A 22,535-nucleotide genomic window follows, 5' to 3' on the forward strand; every position below is an offset into this window, starting at 1 on the left:
GACGGTTTGGGCTTGAAGAGATCTTCAAAGGATTGCCTTGATTCAAGTGAAGGATCCTGTTCTTGGCCATGTTGAAAATCACAAGGTTTACACAGGCCCACTCCTCAAGCCTGACAAGATTCCTCTGTGTGGCCTATTTTCCTTCAAGCACATCAGCTGCACAAAGCAGTTTTGTGTCATCTGCAAACTTGCAGAGGGTGAACTCAATCCCACCATCTATTGTCCTTAATGAAGATCTTAAACAGCAGCGGTCCCAGCATGGACCCTTGAACTGCTTCAGCTGTATCTGGTTCTGTGTGTGCGTATTCACCTCTGCTTTCATTTCACTTCTCAGTCTTCAATCCACTGCTGCAAATGTCTTCTCATTTACTGTGGTCTCTTCCTGAAACAGTCACAAGATCCCCAGATTTCCCCTGGGCTGTGTCCTCATCACCACCTTTTTATACAAAGCAGCTGACATCTAACATCAGCCTTCATTTTCTGTGTCTGTTTAACTCCTTCTTTCCTGCACTGTTTTGTTTGTCTGAAAATAGCACGGAATTCACTGCAATGACTGTCCTGAATTTTGTATGACGAAATGCAGCAGATGAACCAAGGCTTCAAGGGATATTTTGTGTATTTTTGTGTCCCTCACTGACCCCTCCCAAGCACCAAGAGCTATGTGCCGATTCTATCTCTACATTTCTTACAACAGCTCCCCTGCTAGATTAACATCACTGCGTGGTACCCTCCCACAGGGGTTAGGGCTCAGAGCAGGTGAAGAAAAAACAAAAAATGAGGGGGCTGGTTCTGCTCAGGTTATAGAAGAGATCCCCCCATTCCAACAGGAATCTAAAAGTATCCCAAGAGGGCTTGCAAAGAAAGTAAAGTCAAACTCTTTTCTGAAATGCACAGGGACAAGACAAAAGTCAGTAACTATGAGCTGTGGCAAAGGAAATTCCTGCTGATTGTAGGCCTGGAATAGGTGCTAAGAGAGTATTTAGAGTCTCTGTACTTGGAGATTTTCCAAATTGGACTGGACATGTCCTTGGCCAACTTGATGCAGCTTTAAGTTAATGATTCTATGATTTACATCTCTTGAAAGCCCAGAGATAATTCTAGCTGTTGGCTTAGGCAGTGGCAAGGAATAAGTTCCAACAGTGGGTAAGAAGGGATAAGAAGAACCAGACAGAGTAGTGGATGAATTTGAGCCTCAAGAGGGAAAGTGTGAGTAAGAGGAGAGTGATTTCTGTAGTCAAAAAACCAACACTCTGCATTTGTCAACAGTTTCCACATCATGCTACTTGAAAAATCACATTTAACTGTAGAGAAGAAACTGGAACATCACAGCTCTATGTAATAACTCATGGCAAATGTTTGCTTTTTAAATGGAACACTCACAGTTTCCAATTGCAAATATGACCATAAATTCTCAATTTGACTATAAGAAAGTCTGAATTTGACTATAAGAAAGACTGCTAGGTCTGAAATGGCTGCTTGTCCAACACAAATCCACTCTGCAGCTTGCCGTGTACAGGGTTCATTGTGAGACAGCTCATCTGACAAGAAGGTTGAAACTCTGTGGCTGTAGCACAAGTTTCACACCTAAGGGAGTTCCTCTGAGAGCTAAGTTCCATGGATTGCACACCCACCAGCTTCAGCCATGAACAGTCCATCGGTGAGCTGGCACTCGTGTGCCACTCAGCTTTATAAAGTCCCGAGGTAAGGACTGAAAGTCCAAAGGGGAAAAAAAACAACAAGACCCAAACAGGAAAAAAACCCCTCACAACAACAACAACAAATGTGGAAAAGTATTTGCTTTTCTTTTACTTGGTGAATTTTCTGCCAGTGAGCTGGCTCACTGTAGAATCAGATAAGCACCAGTGCCAGCACAAGGGAGGGAGGGAGACCATATGGCCAGGGATCTGAGAGATGGGAAGGTGGGAGCACATCACCATCATTTTGTATATGCTTATACTTCTAGAGCACTGCAACATCTTTGCATGAGACCTGCATTTCTGCATCACAGAAAGCTGCTGGATTATCCTCCCTGAGGCTTTGATGTAATAAATCATATTAATAAATAATACTTGGTTTACAATAAAATACCTTCCAGCTGCCTATCGCGGGCTTAAACTCCAAAACTTTTTCCATCTATCTATAGTTTCAGACTCCAGTCTGATAGTCAAATGAGATACTCAGAAGTTACACTGGATTTTGAAAATATAAGCCTGAGAATTGAAATGGTATTTCATGTATCATTACCGGTAATAAAGACACACAGTTTGGGTACTTAGTGACATCAGTGTCCTCAAATGCACAGATGTACCCAATTAAGTTTTAGTAAACAATTTTTTTGAAGTACACTGAGAAACAGGATCTATTTCCCCTTTTCTATGTTGCATTATGTCTTCAGGGCAAACAGAAGTCCAAAGCAAAAAGAAACTGCATTTGTCATTTTAGAGTCAGTAAAAATAAGTTTGAATATACTTAGTAAGCAAATCTATGCTCTCCATAATGACTTCTCTGCCGAGAACAGCACATTCATGCTCCTAAAGTTCAATGTATTTAAGGTAATAATTTCCTTCTGCCTCTGAAAAGTGTTATTGTTGGCACAGAAAACATGCACATGCTTTCTTGCACAATTTGCTGAGTTGTAATATGCAGGGAAAAGTGTATTAAGGAAATGTGTTTCCAAGACTACGAAGTTGCAGACCCTGAAAATTTAAAAAGCAAGATAGTTCGCTTAACCCCTCTGAGTAGGAGTGAGTCTCTTTAACATTTTTTTTCAGCCAAGAAGAAATGTGAATATGTACCAGAACACCAAAGGTTCCACATATGAAAAGATATTTACATCCCCATTTGGAAAAGGTGCAGCAGTGCAAGTCATAGAATACAACAGAACTGGACTGAAGTCACTATAGACTAAGCCATAGATGAGCTTGGAGAGTAGAATTTCAAACCAAGACAAGTAAGAAAAGGTAAATCACGAAGCCAAATTGTCAGGCAAAATGCACAAACACTGAGAGAATGTGAGAGAAAGTCTTCTTACCCCATATACCTTCTTGGCTCCTGCCTTTGCAGCAAACATGGAGAGGATTCCCGTGCCACTTCCAACATCGAGGACAATCTTATCTTTAAAAACATGTTTATTGTGATACATTGAGTTTCTATAGGTTAATGTGCGCACTTCATCTTTTAACATTTCCTGTGATGAAAATAAAAGGATTGTGTCACTATTTGAAATGCTTATATGCCTTCCACACTGCTGCTGAATGCATTCCCTTGCTGTCATTTAGGCATTATTAACACCCAACATGAAGGGTTTCTCAAGTACTTTGGGGTGCACACATCAAAGCAACAGTAAAGCGCCAGCTACTTAGAGCTGAATTATTAAGAAGCAGCATGATGTCCCTTGTATGATTTTATTCTGCTATTACTTCACTGTTACAATCAACAAGCAGAATGTAATCTAACCACAGCACTGCTCTGGGAATAGACAGAAGCCATACAGAAATCCAAACTTTCCTTTCCTCCTAAATCATGCACAGCCCAGAGCCTCAGTGGAGGGACCTTCTGAGGTTCCTCTTTGGACAGAAAAGAAATGGCTTCAGAAGACATTGTACAACAGCAGGCTTGACAATCCCGCCCAATGTGAGGCAGAAGCCCACAGCAGAGCTTAGAAATTCTGTATTGTAAGGTCCTCTCTCACTGCTCTTTCCACTCATTTTCCTGATCATTTTCCAGAAAGTATTAATGTATCACCTAGACTACTATCTCACTAGTTTGAGATATCATTGTTAGGTCCTCATTTTTGATGCACTGATAGCAGCAGTACATTCATTTAATTCCATCAATACCTTGCTTTCTCTTGTACATCCATCAGTCAAACTATTTCAATAAAAAGGACCATGCTCAAGACCCAGGTGCCATTTTTAAGAGAAGCGTAGACCATTCAACACAGACTTTAGTTTTCTGAAAATGCTTCTGTTATGTCTGGAAGGCTGAAGGTTTGCTTATTCTATTGCCTAATTTCATAGTTTAAGCAAGTAGACAAATGAGTTTTTCAATTTCAGGATGAGAAGGATCCGTTCACTGCCCAGCAGTCTGAGGCAATCGTGAACTGGATTGTTACACGTATCAGACGCTTACTCACCTGTCTTGGCAGGACACTACCTGTGCTCAGTAACTGCAGATGAATAAAAGGCCGCTTTTATCATAAAGCATGGTTTGGTGTCAGCAGTTCATCACCCCTGGAAGGGTGTGAGTACACCCTCATGTGTGGAAACTGTTTCCACACATAATAAGAACAAGAAGGTAACTGGGAGTTCAGCATGGATTTGGAGATGACTGAGCACTTGGTATCTTCCTATGGTGAAGTAATGAACTTTGTGAATGAGGGAAGAGGAATGAGGAAGAAAATGGTTTTTATCTTGATTTTTTGCAAAATTTTCAACATTTTTTCCCATAACATCCTCATTGAAAAATGGATGAACTATGGACTGCATAAATGGTCAGTGCAGTGGCTGAGAATTGACTGAACTGCTGCTCCAAAAATGCTGTAATGAGCAGCACAAAATCCATCTGGAGGCCAGTCACTAGTGGTATCTCCCCAGGTATCAATATTGATGCCTTTTAGCTTGATTTTTCAGGTGGATTCATCTCTTCCTAGCAGAACTCAATCCTCAAAAAGGGTCCCATAGATATAAAACCCAAAACCTTGTCATTGACACCTGCTGCACAAGCAATTGTTGACCCGTGGTTACATTTCTCCTCAAGTCCTTGTTTGTGCTGCTGAAATGGAGGCAAAAACCCACCTGGCACACCTTGCTGTTGATCATCATCCTGAGAGCTGCCCAGTGACACTTGCTATGCTCCAGGTCTCACTGGTGCTCATGCAGAACAGCAGCAGGCTCTAAGGGCTGGTCTAAGGGATGGACAAATGCCAGCAGCCTCTACACAATGTCCCAAATCCAAATGCCTCGGCAGGAGGTCTTGTCAGCAGATGGGGCCTCTGTACCAGCAGGTGAGAGCCTTTGCAGCTATCACTTGTCACTTGCTCCCAGTGCCTCTGCCTGGCTCAGAGCCAGCTGGTCCTGGAGGCCTGTTGGACAGAACTTCCTGCCCCTCAGCTACAATGAAGACACTGACCCTATTCTGTAGCCAGAGATCTGCAGGTGGATCAAGAGCCTCCCTCCTGTTCCCAGAAGGCACAAGTTTCCAGCCTTCACCATCAGAGGAGTCCCCACTTCCAAACCTGGTAAGTACAGACTCTGGCTGCCTCTCCTTTCACTACAGTTGGGGTTTGTTTTAGGCTCTTGTAACCTCATGCCCTCAGAGAAGATCTAGTCAATCTCTTCCTCATGCCCCTGATGCTTCAAAGCCTGCCAGCCTCCTCTAGCAGCTCCTTTACTTGTTGACACAGATCCTTTACCAGTGCACACCTTCTGCAGGCAAGGAGGAAACTTCCCAGCCTCAGCAAGAAGCTCTCTGCACTCCCTGAGACCTACATGGCTGTATCCTTCCATCAGGAGCTCAATTTGACTTAAGGTCTATGACATATCTTCAAAATTTTCTCCTAGGTCTCCTTCCCACTCAATTGTTTCTCTATAGTCTTCCATTCTTGGACTGAATTTCTGAATGCTACAATGGCAAAATGTTATTGGCAGACTATTGGTGTTAAATACCAATATTGGCGGATGGAACATGCCGGGGCCTGGCTGGGCCTTGCTGCTTGACTAAAGGCGGCAGCAGTTGTGGTTTCACCTCAGAGACACCTTTGCCTGGTTGTGTGCTGCAGCTGGGCGCTTGGAACAAGTCCAGGCATGCAGGAGCTCAGGTTTACCTCTGGAGGAAAGGCTTTAGGCGAGGTGAAGGAAAGGAGTCGGGTTCTGATGGAGGGTTTCGATCCAGAGCTTCATTCCTGGCCCACAGGCCTCTGAATCCAGCAAGAGCTCCAACAGAACCCTGAACCGCGTGGCTGCTGTTCCTTTTTACCCAGGGGAGAGGGGGAGGGAAGGGGTAGGGATCCCACCAACCAGGTAAGGGGGGGAAGTCTCAGGGGACAAGTGACACCTGGATGGCCCAATGTCCCCAGGGCTGAGAGGCATCCTTTGAACTCTGCCAATCACACGACGCCCCTGCTGGAATGCCAAGACTGATGGACAGCTCTCAGCAAGGGGGCAAGGGAGGGGAAGGGAGAGGTTGTTGGCACACCTGGGGAAGGAACTGGGATAGCTGAAACAGGCTATTACATCGCACCACAACAGGAGACAGAAATCTTTTATGTTTACACCCCACAACCAGTTACTAGAGTAATGGAAATAGATATTGTTATGCTGTTTGTGAGGAATGCACCGAGTCGTTTCACATTTGCTTTTTTGCATCCTGCTCCTAAAAATCTCATACTTTTGTGTCACAAAAATATCAGCAAAGCAATATGAGTGACTTCTTTAGAACTAGTCTACAGTGAGCATTTTGATAGAAAATTGTCCATCAAGTATTTAAAATTCTTTCCAGGAGTGTATTCAATGGAAGCTTAATGTTCCCATCAATGCAAACTGTGCATTCAAGTTACATGCCAGGAGTCAGGAAACGGTTTGGCTTCTCATGTCAGCTGAGTGGCTGTTCTGCTGATGTCTGTGCTCAAACACTCAAGAGAACAAAATTCCCGATTTAGCAGTGAGGGAGTGCCCATGGTTGTGGCTGGGCTGGTTTGCAGCCCTCATAAATGCACTGCATTGATGCACTTGTGAAATTCACCTCTGCACGGACAGCTGCAATAAGAATCTAAGTGGGACAGAGGTTTTGAGTGCAAGTCTCTAGAGAAATGGGTGATATCTTTGGCACTTAACCAGACTACACAATTGTCTGAGGAAAGTCAGAGGAATATAATCATGAGCAACTGGGATACAGACAAGTAACTAAAAAATAAAATAAATAATAATAATAATAATAATTATTATTATTATATTGTTAGTTATTTAACAATTGCTGAAACAGAAATAAAGGTTACCTCATGAATTCCAAAGTGAGCATAGGAATCAAAGTAATAATCCCTGGATGTCATCTCTTCTGGATTGATGAGCTTTGCCATCTTGCCTCGGCCTGGGCAGCTGGGTTGCAATGGAGCATGGATGACAGACTGAACTGGCTTTGGAACAACAGCAGGCTGAGGAGGCTGGGATGGAATGGTGCAAACCTAGGAGAACATGGAATATTGTTAAGAGGCATCATTAAAATAAAATATTTCTCTCTATGTCTAGTGTAGTGATGTTATTGTTAGTGCTATTATTGTAACTATCTAGTAGATAACAAGTCCAAAGACACCGGGTGTATCATAAGTGAAATTTAGGCTGCCTTCTTTCCTGGATCTTTACCTTATTTGATGTCCTGTAAAATTTCCTTAATGGATTTTTCCTAATGTTTCTCTGCAGTTACCTAAATTAGTGCAGAGTAATGGTAAATTATGGGGGTTGGCTGAAGTAGGTTACTGCAAACATTGACACAAAGCAGTAAAGAGCTACTTTTTCTCCATTAGTGTCCTATTCCATCAAACTGCCACAGATTTGTGAGAGGCAGTTGCAATAAACACATAGTTCCCCTGCAAAGAAGAGCTCATGAAAAAAGGATTCCAGACACAGTGTTGCCAACAAGGGCAGAACACACAATCAATTCTTAATTACCAGGTAAGGTGCCTGTTTATATTGATGAGCTAGGTCTGAGAAGGCTCACAATATCTGAAAGTCCCTGGTGCTATCTGAAAGTCTCTCAGCATGTCACACAGGGAGCTGTGTGACATGTGTGGTCTCTTAACGCAGTTTCCTGTTGTTGGGAGACGCAGGAGTTATGCCATTCCAACACACCATGGCCCCCAGCACCTAATTTTTTATTGAATACTGCATCTCCAACACCAGCATTCTGACAGCCACAGAATTCTCACATCCCCTTAGTCCACATTTGATACCTGTATCACATAAGACAGAATATTTTTCAAATATGAGGTAAAACAGACCCTTTTCTGGCCCATATGTGTATGTACATTTTGAATCCTTAATATGAAGCAAAATGCTGAAAACTGAGAAAGACTGAGCAATATCCTACAGCTTCACCTATGCACTAAGTCACCTGCAAATTATGGGTCAACAACTTCATATATTAAGGTCAGTCCTACTTAAAATACATCATATCCTTTTGTACTTTTGGGGTTTTCTTTGTGACTCAGTAGTTTCTCAGTGGGGACCAGAGTTGCCTGAGCCTCTTCTTGTTACTTCCATGAAGTTCATGCTGTCTTCTAAAGCTTAGTACTGTAAGGCATCAATCCCCTGTACTGTCTCTGAATAGCATCAATTAGCCTAGTTCAGTTTGCTTCAATTAAAAAAAAAAAGAAGAAGAAAAAAAAAACCCCCACATTTTGTAGATTTCTATGTCTCATCTTTTGATGGCTTCTTTGGTCCATCTGTTAAAAAAGTAAATGCCATTGGTTTATGTTCCTGTAACATTTTTCATCCCCAAAGATACAGAAGTGCTTTATTTATGAGCCTTTTCTATTTCTTGCATTTTTTACTTTATCACCTCACCCTGTTCACCTCACCTAGTTCACCTCCCACACAGAATACACTTGCTCCCAATTGGGGTTTTTATTTCTGTTTGGTCTAGTTTCAAAAGTGTCCATCTGCAGTCAAGTAATTTCTCTTAAGACATTGCTTCATTGCTTGTTCATTGCAAGCAGTAACACTGATAACTTAGTCTGTCAAAGTGTTGCTCCTCATATTCAACTCTTTCAAATATAATCCTGCTACTTTTAATTACATACTTGAGGTTATATCTCAACTTTTTCCTCCACTGGCATGCACCCTATGCAATTTCTGCAGTTACCTTTCTCAGCAGTCCTTTCTGTATTTGTCTGCTGGATTACAATGACTTAAACTGTAGGTGTTTGAAATTCTGTTTTATTATAATATGAAATTTATGATGTCCTACACTTTCCACTTACCTTCTGCATTTTACAAGCATTTTACAAGAAAAATACATACATTTATATAAATTACAAAATAAAATAGTCATTGAATTCTGTTCCTGTCTTAGGTAAGAATGTCTCCAGACACATGATAGTGCATCACATGCAATTGCTTAAAAGATATGTAATGAAGAGAAGTTGTAGCAGTTTTTGTAAAGGAAATCAGGGGGCTTCCAGCATTTCTGTTGCTGTCAAACTACAAATTTAGATGTGGTTTGCTGTACAACAGAGAGCACTTGCTACAGGAAAAGAGACTGATCTTGAAGGCAAATCTCCTATCTGGATGCCAGGCAGTATCAATTCTGCTCCTGGCTGCATGGAAGGGTCTAGACTGGATTATGAGAACAAAGTTATTCTGACTAAAGATACTGAATGAAATTAAACCTAACAACTTAAGCTAAGAAAGTTGTCTGAATGAATTTCTTTCCTGAATTAACATCACTGTTTCCTAGTCAGCAACTGAATTCTGCTATGGCCAAGGGGTGGCAAGATAACTTTTTATTGAGCTACTGGGTCAGTATTGCATGTTTGCCTTGCAATACTTTTCAGATGTATCCAAACTACCTGAAGACTTACTGCTCTCAACTGTGCATCTACATCCCTGTCAGGAAGAACATATCCCAGCCGGCAGAAGAAGTAGAAGCCTAATAATTCTGCTTCTCAGCTGCCTTAGTTTGTAGCCAAGCAGCCAGTGGAAAAATGTGTTGATGGTGGCTATTTGACAACACTTGGCTCTGAATGCCAATAGGTCCATCCTGTGCTGTGGGTACCAAAACCTCATGCAGCAAGGGCAGCAGAAAACTGCATAGGGGTGGTGATCTTCTCAGCCAGCAGCACCCAGTCACAGGGACCTTAAACCAGCTGCTTCATTTCTGTTTTAGGCGTACTAACACAACAATAACACAGCTACTAACACAACGTACTAACACAACACTAACTTCCTGATTCAAATGGTGTAAATCTTGCAGCATCTGTAATACCTCCTGCTGAAATTTCTGTTTGTAGCACTGTAATTCTGGAATCCCAAAACAACATCACAATTAGTTTTGTGAGTGGGGCTCAGGAAATCCCTCTTTCAGTAAGTTGCCATAGACTCCATGAAAAATTTCACTTGAAAGTGACTTATGCCCTATAACAACAGATATCTGGGGAAAACATAAACATAGTGGACAACTGCAGGATAAATAATTGCAATGAAACCTATTATTTGTATCAGAAACAATAAAGTCTTTCAGTGTACAGCTCTGAGGCTGTAAACTAGACACAACTATGCTTTTAGGGATATGGTATAATTCCTTAAGGAAAAAACATGCTTTTAAGACAACAGCTATCAAGGAAAGACAACTTCCTATATTCTTTCCAGAACTGAAAAGAACCCTTGATGTGAATTGCAAGCTTAGCATATATATATAGCCCACGTGAGGAACAACTCATCTTTTGAATAACACCTGAAAAGGCAAAACATCTGGGCTGGGGGCAAGCCTCACATCAGTGTAAAGAATCTAAAAATCTCTCTGCAGAACCCATGTATGGATTCTGGCCAGCTGCACACAATTCCAGAACACTGGCTTGCTGCTAATGCAGATGAAGTCTGAAAGAATGGAAGCAGCTGCTTCAGAATTCATTCTTCACTATGGTAAACATGCAGCCCTCTATTTTTCCATCTTCCATTGGTACTGAAGGTGGAGTTGAGGGGTCTGAAGGATCTGAGAAGCAATCTATCACCGCTTTGGACTGAAGTCCTACCTTTGTGTACCATTTCAACATTTAAATCAAATTAAATTAGGGAAACACTTCCCAACTTTTAAAAATCAAATAAAATTTTTTTCCTCTTTCTTTGTGGCCAGGGTTGGTACACTGCAGGTGATCAAATGTACTAGCACAGGACTGGTTTCCTTAAAAGCTTTGAATTCTCGCAAAAGACAAGATTTGTAAGCCTCATTGTTTCTCAAAATCCCACAACTCACAAGCTCCTGATGTAGGCATCTGAAACATATGCAGGCACTACAGGGACACCTCTGTGTGACTTTGAGACCTACAGAGTTGCCCATGTGTGTCAATGGGTACTGTTGAAGTTCTTCTTTGAAAACTGGACCTAATCCAACAAGGACCCACAAGGCTGTCTGGGTGTACAACTTCCAAAATACAAAAGAGAACTGGGTATTCAAAAATCATGAGCTATTTTTGAAAATTTGAGCCTTTTAGATATATCCATCTGTCTACAGAGAGACAAGATGGTGAAATATGCACAATTCATTTTCTAGGAGGTTTGTGACAAAAGCTGTGGTGTGTAGAGTAAAAATAAACTTGAATTTCAATTCTCCTTTCTTGATATTACTATGGAGACATCGGGCTGGAGGTTAAAATTCCAATCCTTGCAAAACTGTTGTTCAAGCTGCAGTATTTTATTCTTGACAAATTCTTAGTTATTTATGACATTTTTATGACATTGAAGTGGTTAACTTCTGCTTGGAAGTGCTGAACTTTTCCTTAAGAAACTAATTAAAATGGAATTACAATTTAAACTTATTCAATTTCAGCATCATCTTCCTTTTAAACAAGAGGTTTTATCATATCTAAATGTCAATTTTATTTATTTTTTGAGCCAGATAGCTTTCTATGTCAGAACTACTAGAATAGAATGTGCCTAACACCATTTTAATTAGTCTGAATTTAATAATCAAGACTTCTGGAGTGCAAGAGATTATCAACTGGTATGCAATCACCATAGCGATTCCAACAATACAGCTTCTTCCTGCTGCAGATATGAAAGCACAGCCAAATATAAGAGGTATTTGCTATCCTCCTGACAAAATTTAGGCTTCAACAAAAGCTTCTTGGCAGTCATCATGCAAGTTAAAACCTCCTTTATCTTGTATTGTTTTGAAGTCTTTGTCCAAGGCTTATCTTAAGAGATCTTTGAATAGGGCAAAGAATCTAATCCATTATCAGAGAAGTTTTAACCTGATTTTCTGAGGAAATGAAGCTCTTACAGTATCTTGCCTATGCCTCTCATTAATAACTCCTGAACTTGTCCAAGCCAGTCCGAAGTGTGGAAATATCAAATACAATTACATTTTGGTACATTTCTTGAAAACCAGAAATTAGATAGAAGTATAAGTGATTTGATGATCCACTGAAATTTGAGCAGCTAGATTTCAGTTGTCATACTTTCACCAGGTCCAGGTCTATTAAGCCACCTGGCTGGTGTTATATGTGCAGTGTGAGGCCTCTGGACTGGATGAGCAGTAATGAAGGTGTACAAAGACGACCAGGCCTTGCTCAGGACTAAATTAAGAGCTGGGGGCATAAAGAGCACATACTTGCAGGAAACCAGGCTTTTTTAGCTCCTTTGCACATGGGAAAACCTTTCCATGCTGAGGATGGGAAGTTCACAAGGAATGCAAAATGGCAGGAAATCAGGGAGTTCCAACATTCAACTACAGACAGATGTAGCTGTTTGGGAGCAAGGATATTTATTTATTTATTTATTTATTTATATTTTTATACATTTATATATTTTTATATATATGCCTGTATTAGGTGTATGCTTTTAGGACTAGGACCTCTGACAACAGTAAAGAACATTTACTTAGTGGAAGATTTATGTTGTCTCAAAATCAGTCTGAAAGTGCCAATTCTTCAGCAGCTATAAACCTACTTTCTGCTTGATGAAAGTCAGGCTCAGTCTGTTTTAAGTTGCATGCAAGTATGAGTTCAATGCAAATGCAAATCTATCTCAACTCCAAAACTGAATCTAGTCAGGCAGACTCTAAGAAAACTGGGAGAGAGAACTGATTCTTAAAATTACTTGTTTTGAGGCTACCCCTTGTTCAGCCACCTCAAAGTGAGGTGCTGCTCTGAACTTTCTACATGGATTGTTTGGAATGCCAGATCAACCTGTCACAGACAAACCTGTCCATTTTTATCAGCAGGAAATTCACTGTCCTTTATACAGACAAGCATAGCTCAGAGTGTATTACAACTGTGACATCCCTAACTAATGGTGATAGGAAAAATATTGTGAAAACACTAGTCCTTTAGAATAAAGCCTCTGTCCAGAACAACTGAGACTGATCAGTTTTACAAGGAATTAGATTATACCTTAGATGTCCAAATCCTCAAAAATTCAAAGGAAAAGATGCAAGCTGGCCATCCGTATGATAAAGCTGTGGTCAGCACACTTAGGCTGCAGCAGAAATAACACCAAGTAGCAAAAAAGAATGTAAAGATTACAATGTTTGCAAAGTTGTTACTTTTTGTGCAGAAGCTAAAAAGAAATTTAGATATGTAAATGCAAAATAGGTGACGTGATGCCTTCATGGATCTGGCCCAGGGTACTTCATACTGTCAAGATTTTTCATGAGGACTGCCTGTTGGGTAAAGCCAGAATTTTCTTAGTGACAGGTCACAAAATAAACAATCCAATTTTCAGTTTCCTATATTCCTGGGTATGCAGGAGTAATTCTTCTCCCTAATAAAGTTTAAGCGCTGAAATGAATGTTCTGTGGGGTCTCCAACTGCGCAGATTGCAGAACTCAGCTGGAGAATATCCTTTACCAGCCTTTAAAGCTATCTTTTATCCGAGCAGGGTGCTGGACTAGATGCCCTCCAGAGGTCTTTTCCACACATATTATTCTATGATATTAAGACATAGTTGTATTTGCACTGTGCAGGAGATACAGGTGGCAAGGTTTAGAAACCTGAGCCTAGTGCAAATTATGAGGTAGGTTATAAATTTTGGTTGGTAGTTGTACACACAAAAAGAACAGAACCTGCTTTCATGAGATTAAAGAATACACACTATAAGAAAATGAGGACGTATCACTCAGGAATGAAAACCTTCTAAAGCGATATGTAACAGAACAGAACTGAGATTACAGGAAATGAGTTTTTTAAGGACAGAATTTAAGGACAGGAATGATATTAAGTATTTGTATTATTTATAAATGTGTGAGCAGTTCTAGACCGTTTTGTGTGCATGTAATTAAAATGCTCTTCATTCAATCTGCTCTCATGACTGCTTGGTGCCCGGTGCCATCGGGGGAAAAAAACCAGCAACAAGTTACAGATGTTGACATTTAATTGAACATGTGTTACTTTTCATAAAGATGGAGATTTTGCAATGCATGTAGAGCAGAATGTCCCATGCAGGGCACGAAAAGTCTACTTCAGCATAGAACAAAAGGAAAATATGAGAGAAATGTATTAGTATTAACTGAAATTTACTCTTTGCGAAGCTCCTTGTGGAAGGATAGCAAAGCATTATTTTAAAAGTGTTGAGAGGCAGCTTTCTTTAGGAGAAGGTTGCATTTTGATTATCTTTGGCATTTGGTAGCTCTAATGCCTATTATTATTTTAGATTTAATATCACAGCAACACCTTCTTGGTTTGCAAGATCCCCGCTACAAGGAACAGCTGGAGAAATGCCTTGTGTTTTCACCTGTACTCTGTGGTGTTGAGCAGATGGTCTGTCAGTAGACTTTGCTGTCCATCTGTTTGTTTGGAGCCCCCTGAGGCTCATTAGGAGAGAGGTAAGTTGCACAGTGAGGAGGTTCCCAGCGCTGGCTGCAGCCTCAAACCCCTTCTCTCACAGCCAGGGACTCACAGCTTCAGCTCAGCAGGGGATGGTGCTTTAGAAGCTTCGTCCTCTGGTGGATAACACCAAAAGCAAACTACAGCTGGCAGATGGCTAAACTCATTCTTCTTTTCATAGGCTATAGACTAATCTAACTGCTATCAATAATGTGGAAATGGATCTCTGTGCATAACCGTGCTGTGCCTCCACACTCGCAGCATGTGGATTTGTTGTGGTTTAATGGTCTATGCCACATAAGTCAAGAATCTGAAAGCTGAAGATTTAAATAAAGGAGAATTATAGATAAATAAAGAAAGCTATGATGATCTGTGGCTAGATGTCCTGTGGTTTTCTTTCAATTTTTCACCACAATTAGGAATAGAACTGGTGGAAATATTCAAACACACTGGTTATTTTGACACAAGATAGATACCTGTAAGTAAATCTGGCAGGCTGGGAAATACAGGCTAGACCACCAGGGCTAGGTGTTTCTGAGAGACACTTCAGACTTATCAGCTTTTTCCTGACTCAGTACCATATATCAGGGCTCCCAGGAAAAGCACGCTTTGTAACAGAGCTCTTCTGAATACAGTGCCTTGCTAAGATGTAAGAACTTTTTGGTCGATTTATGCTACAGCAGCCTTTCTCCTGTTCCAGAATCCAGTCTGAAAAGTTTACTCTGGTGTGTAGACCACAGAGCAACACACCAGCAGCTTCACAAAGCCAGTGTCTCTTACTGGTTGAAGCTTCTGGACTTACACAGATTTTCAGCTATGTCTGACATGGTAACACTGCAAGTCCCTGCTTTCTGTGGAGCATCCTGACCATTTTCAAGGACTCACGAAAGGCAAATAAAACCAAAAGATTAAAAAAAAAATTCCTTCCTACCTTCTTGTAATATTAAGTCTCTCCTTTTGTGACTAAAGAAGATGAGAATTTCATTTAATTTAATTATTTATTCAGTTGGTAGAAGCTAACTTGGTAGTGAAAAACAGAAAGGTTCCCTCATGTGTGGTCCCAAGCCTATCAATGTTGACTGTGAAATTCCAATATCACCACAGGAATTTTAAATTTAGAACTGAGGTCAACTGTGAGAGTTATGACTGTTACTGACAACCATATATTACATCACTGGTATCACTTCTATCAAGATTTAAAGAGCACCTAACACCTAAAATAGTCAGTAAAGGCCAGGGAGCACTTAAATTGATGGATCACAAAAGTGTGACTGATGACACTTCTCCTCTTTCATTCAATTATCCAGAGAAAAACAAGCAGTAGGTATAAACCATGTTATATGTTCTCCTGGAACAGATTTTCCTTCTGAGATGTCTGGGTTTTGGGAGTTTTGACAGATCTCTTGCCTTTAAAGTGCTACATCCAAAACTGTCTAGAACAAAAGAAATCAAGATGCACAGATATAAGGAGGGGAAACAGCCTGTTGTTCTGGCAGAGCTATTAGAGGCTTATTTTTTGTGGTTGTTCAGAGGGAAGGTTTGAGCTAAGACTACTGCCTGTCTATTGTTGAACTGGAAAGAGGAAAAGCTGATAACAGTATTTTCCATTTGAAGTAGGCTACAGCCTCTGGGAAATAAAGAGCTTTTCCAAGTTTAATGTCATTTTATTTCTGATTTGCCTTTCAGGGAGTTACACAAGGGAAAGAAATATCTCTGCATTAATAAAATGCATCAGGTCTTCCAGATGATTTTAAAATATCGGTCCCAAATGGGAAGAATCTAAAAATAAACCATATCACTTTCATTCCTGGGCATTCATTGCAGAGTCACCGCTATATTTGATAGTGATAATTGTTAATGTTATGTGCTTACTAATTGCACTGATACTGATATTTAATGTCCCACCTGGCCTGACAGGGCAAGCACTTCTATGCCATCAACAAGTAGCACACAGCTATGGGATGCTGTTCAGGGACTGAACTCCCCCTAACCATTTCCAAGACCCTTTCAGGTTTGGCATGGCAGAGAGAGAAGGCTGCAAAAGCGTCACATTGCTCAAACAGCACTGGCTTAAAACTGCAGCTGTGAAGTCTTTGCCTTCCCCTTGTATTCTGCAAGTAGTCAAACTGCAGCAGCCTTGCCTCATTTTTTCAGACAGGATGGAAACACACTCAGCTTTCTGTGTGGCTGAGAGGAGTCACCCAGACCTGTGAATCCAGCACCGTTTCTAGGGTGGCTGAGTACTGTGAGGGAGTAGCTGGAACAAGGGTGAGTGGCTCTTCTTGTGTGCACATGAACAAAGTTCAGGGCTGCTGGTGAGTCATGTTCCCTGCTGCTTGGGTAGGTTTGGCTATGCAATCATACAGAATGAAGAAATCATTCCGTGCTATGTTTCCCTGGGAGTTGCTCAAAGCCTATATCATTATTTAGCAAGTCACGACTCAGCTCCTTTTTCCTCCTGTAATGTGGGGCTCAGTTTTCCAGGGCTGCCTTTACACCAGCTTGGACTAGCTGGAAGGAGGATCTGGGTTTCTCATTCCTCTGTCCTTCCTTCTGCATGCAACAGTGAGGACTCATCAGCGTTGCCTGAATACTTCCACAGTGTAAACTGATTAAAAGGCTGCCCTTGCATTTCTCTGTGGAGTCCAACATTCAGTGTGCAAGGCTCTATAGAGGAAGTTTCCATAATGTGTGCTTGGTCACCCAGGCAAGCTGATGTAATTCCACATGAATTCTGAATTACAGACAATTTATCATCATGGCTGTGAAACCATGAATGGTGCATAAGGATCTACAGTCAGAGCATTAGGGGCCTGTTAACAGATGGTAATTAGTTCTATTTTAAGGATGGCTAGGCAAGTCAGCTCTTTTTGTGACAAGAAAAAAAAATTAAGGACAAGGTCATCTTCTAAGACATGAAACCCTAGCAGTTGTTTTCACTTTGTGATCAGCTATAACCCAGGGAAGACATGCTCCCGTTATCTGGAAGCAGTACACAGAAATGTAAATGTGACTGAAGGTTTTTATTGATTTTCAAGTGAAGAGAGATATTCATGTGCCAGATTACTTTAAAACGCCTCGCATCACAAGGCGCAGCTTGTTGTAGAAATAGCAACACAAGTTATAGAAGCCTGCACTGAAAATATCAAAGTTGAATGCAGTGAAGAGGAAGAGTTTGTTGCAGATCATTGCATAAAGAGTTATGAAGATACAAAGCCAGAGAAGTGTGAACTTTCCATTGTGATTTTCTTATTGGTTTTTACTATCATTGCTGCTGCATAAGTGCCTGCCTTGCTGAACAGGCAAGGCAATGGAAATGAATGGAAAGGAAACAAAAAGGACCCGGTACTTTCAAGCTACTTTAAATCACCCTGGCAAGTGCATGAAAATCTGTTGAGGAGAGGTCAGGGGGAGCATCATCAATGCTCACAGTACCTTTCTTGTAGGGAAAGTAGCTTATCAGTGACTGGCCTCTTCCCCTCCCCAGCACAATTTCGACTGACTCTCTAGTGATAAAGAACAAGAACCAGAAAGCGCTAATCAACTATAAAACCAGTTATTTTTAGGCCTTTTCTCAGTATCAGGCAGTAAGCTGAACTTCACATGAAAAAGTAGAGCTCCACTATTTTTAGAGGCTAATTATTAACAAAAATAACCAGAGTATTCTATCTGTACAAATTATTTTCTTAAATTAGCAGAAAATTTAATGGAAGCCCTCCTCTGCCTAGCAAATTTCTAAGGCACTGATCTCTGAAAGTCACTTTGCAGCTTATATACCAGTCTTTTCTTCCCCTCTCACTGAGTTTCAGCTGTTTCACAACAGCTCTATAGGAAGTTCTTCAGGAAGACATGATATTCTGTAGGCTTTGCTGAGCCTTAGTATGGAGGAGGGAAAATATCCAATTGACCACCTACTCTGTGTCCTAGCCAAGCCTCTGATCTACACTCAGTGCAGTTTCAGATGTACTTCAGCTCTAGAGGAGGTCTCTGCCTAAGAAGTGTCCAGGGTTATTATTTCTTATCCTCTGCAGTGGGTAAGTGCAGAGACAGAAAGAAGAACAAGACTGAGAAATGGCAGTTCCTGAGCTGAAGTGCCGGAGAAAATCAGCACAGTGAGTTACAGTTCAGTGCTGCTGCAGAGCTACCAGCAAACAAGCACCAACATTGAGTAGAAGTCCCACATTTGTCACTTCCATTTGTCAACTGGCAAAAAATAACATTTCCCTGCACAGAGCAATGACACTTCCTTTGGAGCTGCAGCTCGCTGGATCTTAATATGTTATAGCACAGACTTTCTCTTCATCAGCTGGCAGTTCTTTTGTCCTTTGTGTTGGTCTTAAGTCCATCTCACTGTGTCACCTTGAAGGAATCAGCCACTTCTTACTGTGGGTTACCAGAATTTTGCATCTTTTTGTGACAGATGAAACCCCTAGAGGTGGAATGTGGCTCTCTGAATCAACACTTACGATGGCTTACTGAAGATGAGCAATGATGAAGCGCCTGTGAAACTCAGGGAAAAATGCAGCTGCCCACAGCTGTTGCAAAGAAGCTGATTTTAGGTGAATCAACTGCTTGTTTAAATGTTTCTCCCTGAGTTCATTAAAATAACATGATCACCTACCTGAGTTGGCCAGACTTATAAAGGGGACAGTGCTGACATGACCCAACATAAAGTGTAAAAGTTGAAAAACTAATAGAATAATTTCAGTGAGAGCAATGGGGTTGAGCTGCCTTCAACTCGCATAATCTTCCCCAGTAACTGGGGACACCCAGTGTCATGACCATGGACATATTACAAAAACACATTTGTATTATGATTTAACTACAATTCTTATATTTTTATAAGAATTTTATAAAATATAAGTTTAAGTTATATTTTTATAAGTTAAACTTTTGTTTATATTCCATTTTCAGTGTATTTTGTACCCCCCTGCTAAATCAGAAATCCCATGTAATGTCAACTGTTTTCAAAAGAGACATTAATAAGACATTTGATATTTCACATTGCATCTTCCATGCAGGAATTTCTAGAAGAAACTGATCAAAAGCATATTGCACTGTGATGCCTCTTAGCAATTACTATTTTCCTTTGTAGTCATTAGAATACAACTCCTGTGATGACATTCAAAGGTTTTTTTTTTTTTTAAATCAGATGTAAAGGGTCCAACTGTAGTTAAATCACTGGGTAGAAAACTGGCAGAAAGCCATTTTAGCTTGTGCTCAGGATCCCCAGCTGCTAAAACTCAGTCAGTAGCTTTCTGGTCTCACAAACATGGTTGAGTCTATGAAAGGAGGAAAATCCTGACTTGGTTCTCTCTTGGGCACTTGGAGTCAGGGAAGACAGTTACCCTGGAGATTTACGATGAAGAGTGCATCTTCTCTTCTCCCTCCAGGAGTGAGAACGTATGAATTTTATACTGACAGGTTTCAGGTCAGTTAAAATATAACAAACAACCTACCCTGAGCCACCTCCATTTCTATTCACCAAGGGGCTGTCTCCACCCTGGCTTTTTCTGCTGTAATTTGCCTTGCTTTTCTTGTTGCTGCCATTTTCATAAGGGATTGGCAGCACTTTCCCCTTGTGCCTCAGCACTTCTCTTGATGCTGATTCATAAGGTAGCATATGTTATTTTGAGATGAGAGTGGGTACACGCTTGGCTAACACAGAATGGAAATCCTTGCCTGACTTATGGTCACAAAGCACAATGCTTTGTCCACAAAACACAACCTGTGACTGCCCTGACAGGGCCTCTTGTGCAACAAGCAAATGCTGCTTGCACGGCGCGGGGTCAGCTGGAGTTGGGTCCCTCCTTCCTGCACGTCTCAGGCCTGCCAGGACAGTGTGCGTCCTGCTCCCCCCTTTCTGCAGGGGCCACACGCCCTTCCACGCTTTTCTGTGGACATCCTTCCTGGGCTCTGACTGTTTCTTGTTGTGTGAAACGATGTGGCCCTGCCAAGAGCCGCCACAGGAGCAGCTGGGTAACGAGACGTCCTTGTGCGTGCATGAGTGGCTCATCCCTCCCTTCGCTCGGGCAGCAATAGAGAAGCAATGGAAATGATTGGTGTAGAATCACTACAGACTGGAGAAGTGGCTCCACTCAGGAAAGCTGTAGAGCAAAAAGGAAATTACTAGCGACAACAAGAGCAGAAAATGTAACTGACAGCAGCAAGATCTGGATAACTGGGCTTCTGTTCAAATTAGTCTTCTGTTGATGCTGTGTAAATAGCTGGATGAGTGTGAAGACTGATGTTTTCTGATGAAAGTGCTTCTGACCCGTGAATTCCACTGATTCATGTGACTTTTCTTAACCTGAAAAGCTCAGAGAGTGGATCTCAGAAAGGTTTTTACTATTCACAGTTGTGAAGAAACCTTGAAAAGACTGAGTAAAAGTTTCTGGGAACAGAAAGGCCTATAAAAGTAACACATTGACGCAGATTCAGTGTCTTTTTTTAGCCAGTCTTATCACCTTTCCACATATAAGTTTGGCATTATTGTTCTTTAGCCACAGCATGGGCACAGCATGATGTACAGCAATGCAAAATGCACCAACTCTATTTGTGTTCTGATGGCAGAACAGACCTTCAGATTTTCTTGCCTTCTGATGTGCTGTTGTACTGCCCTAAAAACCTCTGAAATTTAAAAAAATTTAAAAAGCTGCAAATTGCTTAAGATAACTCGGAGTTAAAGGATAAGACTGAAAGTTTCACTTGCTGCTTATCTGAACATTAACTTGATCTCAGACAATGGAAGAAAAAGAACAGAGAAATAACAGAAGTAAAAATAGTGTTTCAATTCAAGGTGACTCAAGGTTTTATTGACATGGAGTGCCTTTTTTTTTTTTTCTTTTTGGAACATATCAAGTTTCATGGGATCCTGTTTCTTTAAATATTTCTTCTGTTCATGGAATGATTGACAGTTGAGTGGGATAGAGGAGGAGAAGAAGCATCAGCTCTCACTTCTGAACTGGCTGCACATTCAGAATTAATGGGGAGGCAGAGCTTTCTGACAAGGAGAAGATTTTGAAAATGTAAAAAATACAGACAAAAATAATATTTTTCATAGACATATAAATCAGGGGAGTATGCTCTCAGTACTGTCATACAAATCAAGAGCCACTGTGTTTGGTCTGTTAATATAACTGGAGTTTGGCTACCAAAATGCTCTAGGGTCTGTCTAGGATCAGTAGAAAGAACAAGGTTTCTTTAAAGTATGGTTTGAGATGGGCAGAGTAGCCATTCAGAGGTGTTTGTCTCTGCTGCTTAGACAGGACAAGCAGGCCAGCAGCTCAGATGCCTTATTAAAGCATCTGAATTCATGTGAGCAGATTCCAGATCCTAGCCGATCCGTTCAAAGTAAAATAGTAACAACAGAAAATAATAAAGATTTCTTGATTCAATGATGGAGAACATTAGGACTTTATCCAATGAGTTGTCCATATTTCTTAAAATACCCTGGGAAACAAATTACTGTCATCAACAAGATCTCCTAAAGAGGGCTTGTAAAAATATTTGGGGTGGGTTTGTTTGTTTTTTTGTTTTTTGGGGTTTTTTTTTGAGCCACCAAATCCCTGGAGATAAAATCATTCTGCACCACATAAAACAAGCAGTTTTTATTTTTCTCCTTTTACTGACAATGCAGTGATTTTCAGAAGAACTCTGAAGCATGTTGTAAGTCAGAGGAATGCAAGGTTCTGCTACCAGCAGCAAGACACATAGATTGTATCCCTCAAACAATAATGTTTCTTTGGAAGACCATACCACGGAGAAAGATCTAAATAGTTAAAAGATAAAGGAAGAACGACGGGAACTGGCAACAGCATCTCCCCTAACTCCTTGGGAAATCTCAAATAAATAATACTATCTTTATTCAACCTAGGATTTCACACTAAAACCAGATGATTAGGAAGAATTTTGATTTTAAGTTGACTTCAAAGATAGCAAAGTCATATCCAGCAGTCAAAAAATCTAAAACCAATGCAAAGTGAAAAAAGCTAAATATAGA

At 40.8% G+C, this 22,535-nt stretch overlaps 1 protein-coding gene across 3 annotated transcripts in view; it reads right to left on the reverse strand.

The window, feature by feature from the left end:
- PRMT8 (protein arginine methyltransferase 8) overlaps positions 1-22,535 on the reverse strand; it is a 59,565-nt gene that overhangs the window by 19,058 nt on the left and 17,972 nt on the right. For all 3 annotated transcript variants that reach the window (XM_058045849.1, XM_058045848.1, XM_058045847.1), the window contains exons 3-4: positions 6,995-7,180; positions 3,032-3,187 (exon numbers count right to left, since the gene is read on the reverse strand). In XM_058045849.1, the coding sequence (XP_057901832.1) occupies positions 3,032-3,187; positions 6,995-7,180 (342 nt within the window). The remainder of the gene's footprint in view (positions 1-3,031; positions 3,188-6,994; positions 7,181-22,535) is intronic.

Source organism: Melospiza georgiana, chromosome 2 (assembly GCF_028018845.1).
Source record: "Melospiza georgiana isolate bMelGeo1 chromosome 2, bMelGeo1.pri, whole genome shotgun sequence".
NCBI classification, from domain to species: domain Eukaryota; kingdom Metazoa; phylum Chordata; class Aves; order Passeriformes; family Passerellidae; genus Melospiza; species Melospiza georgiana.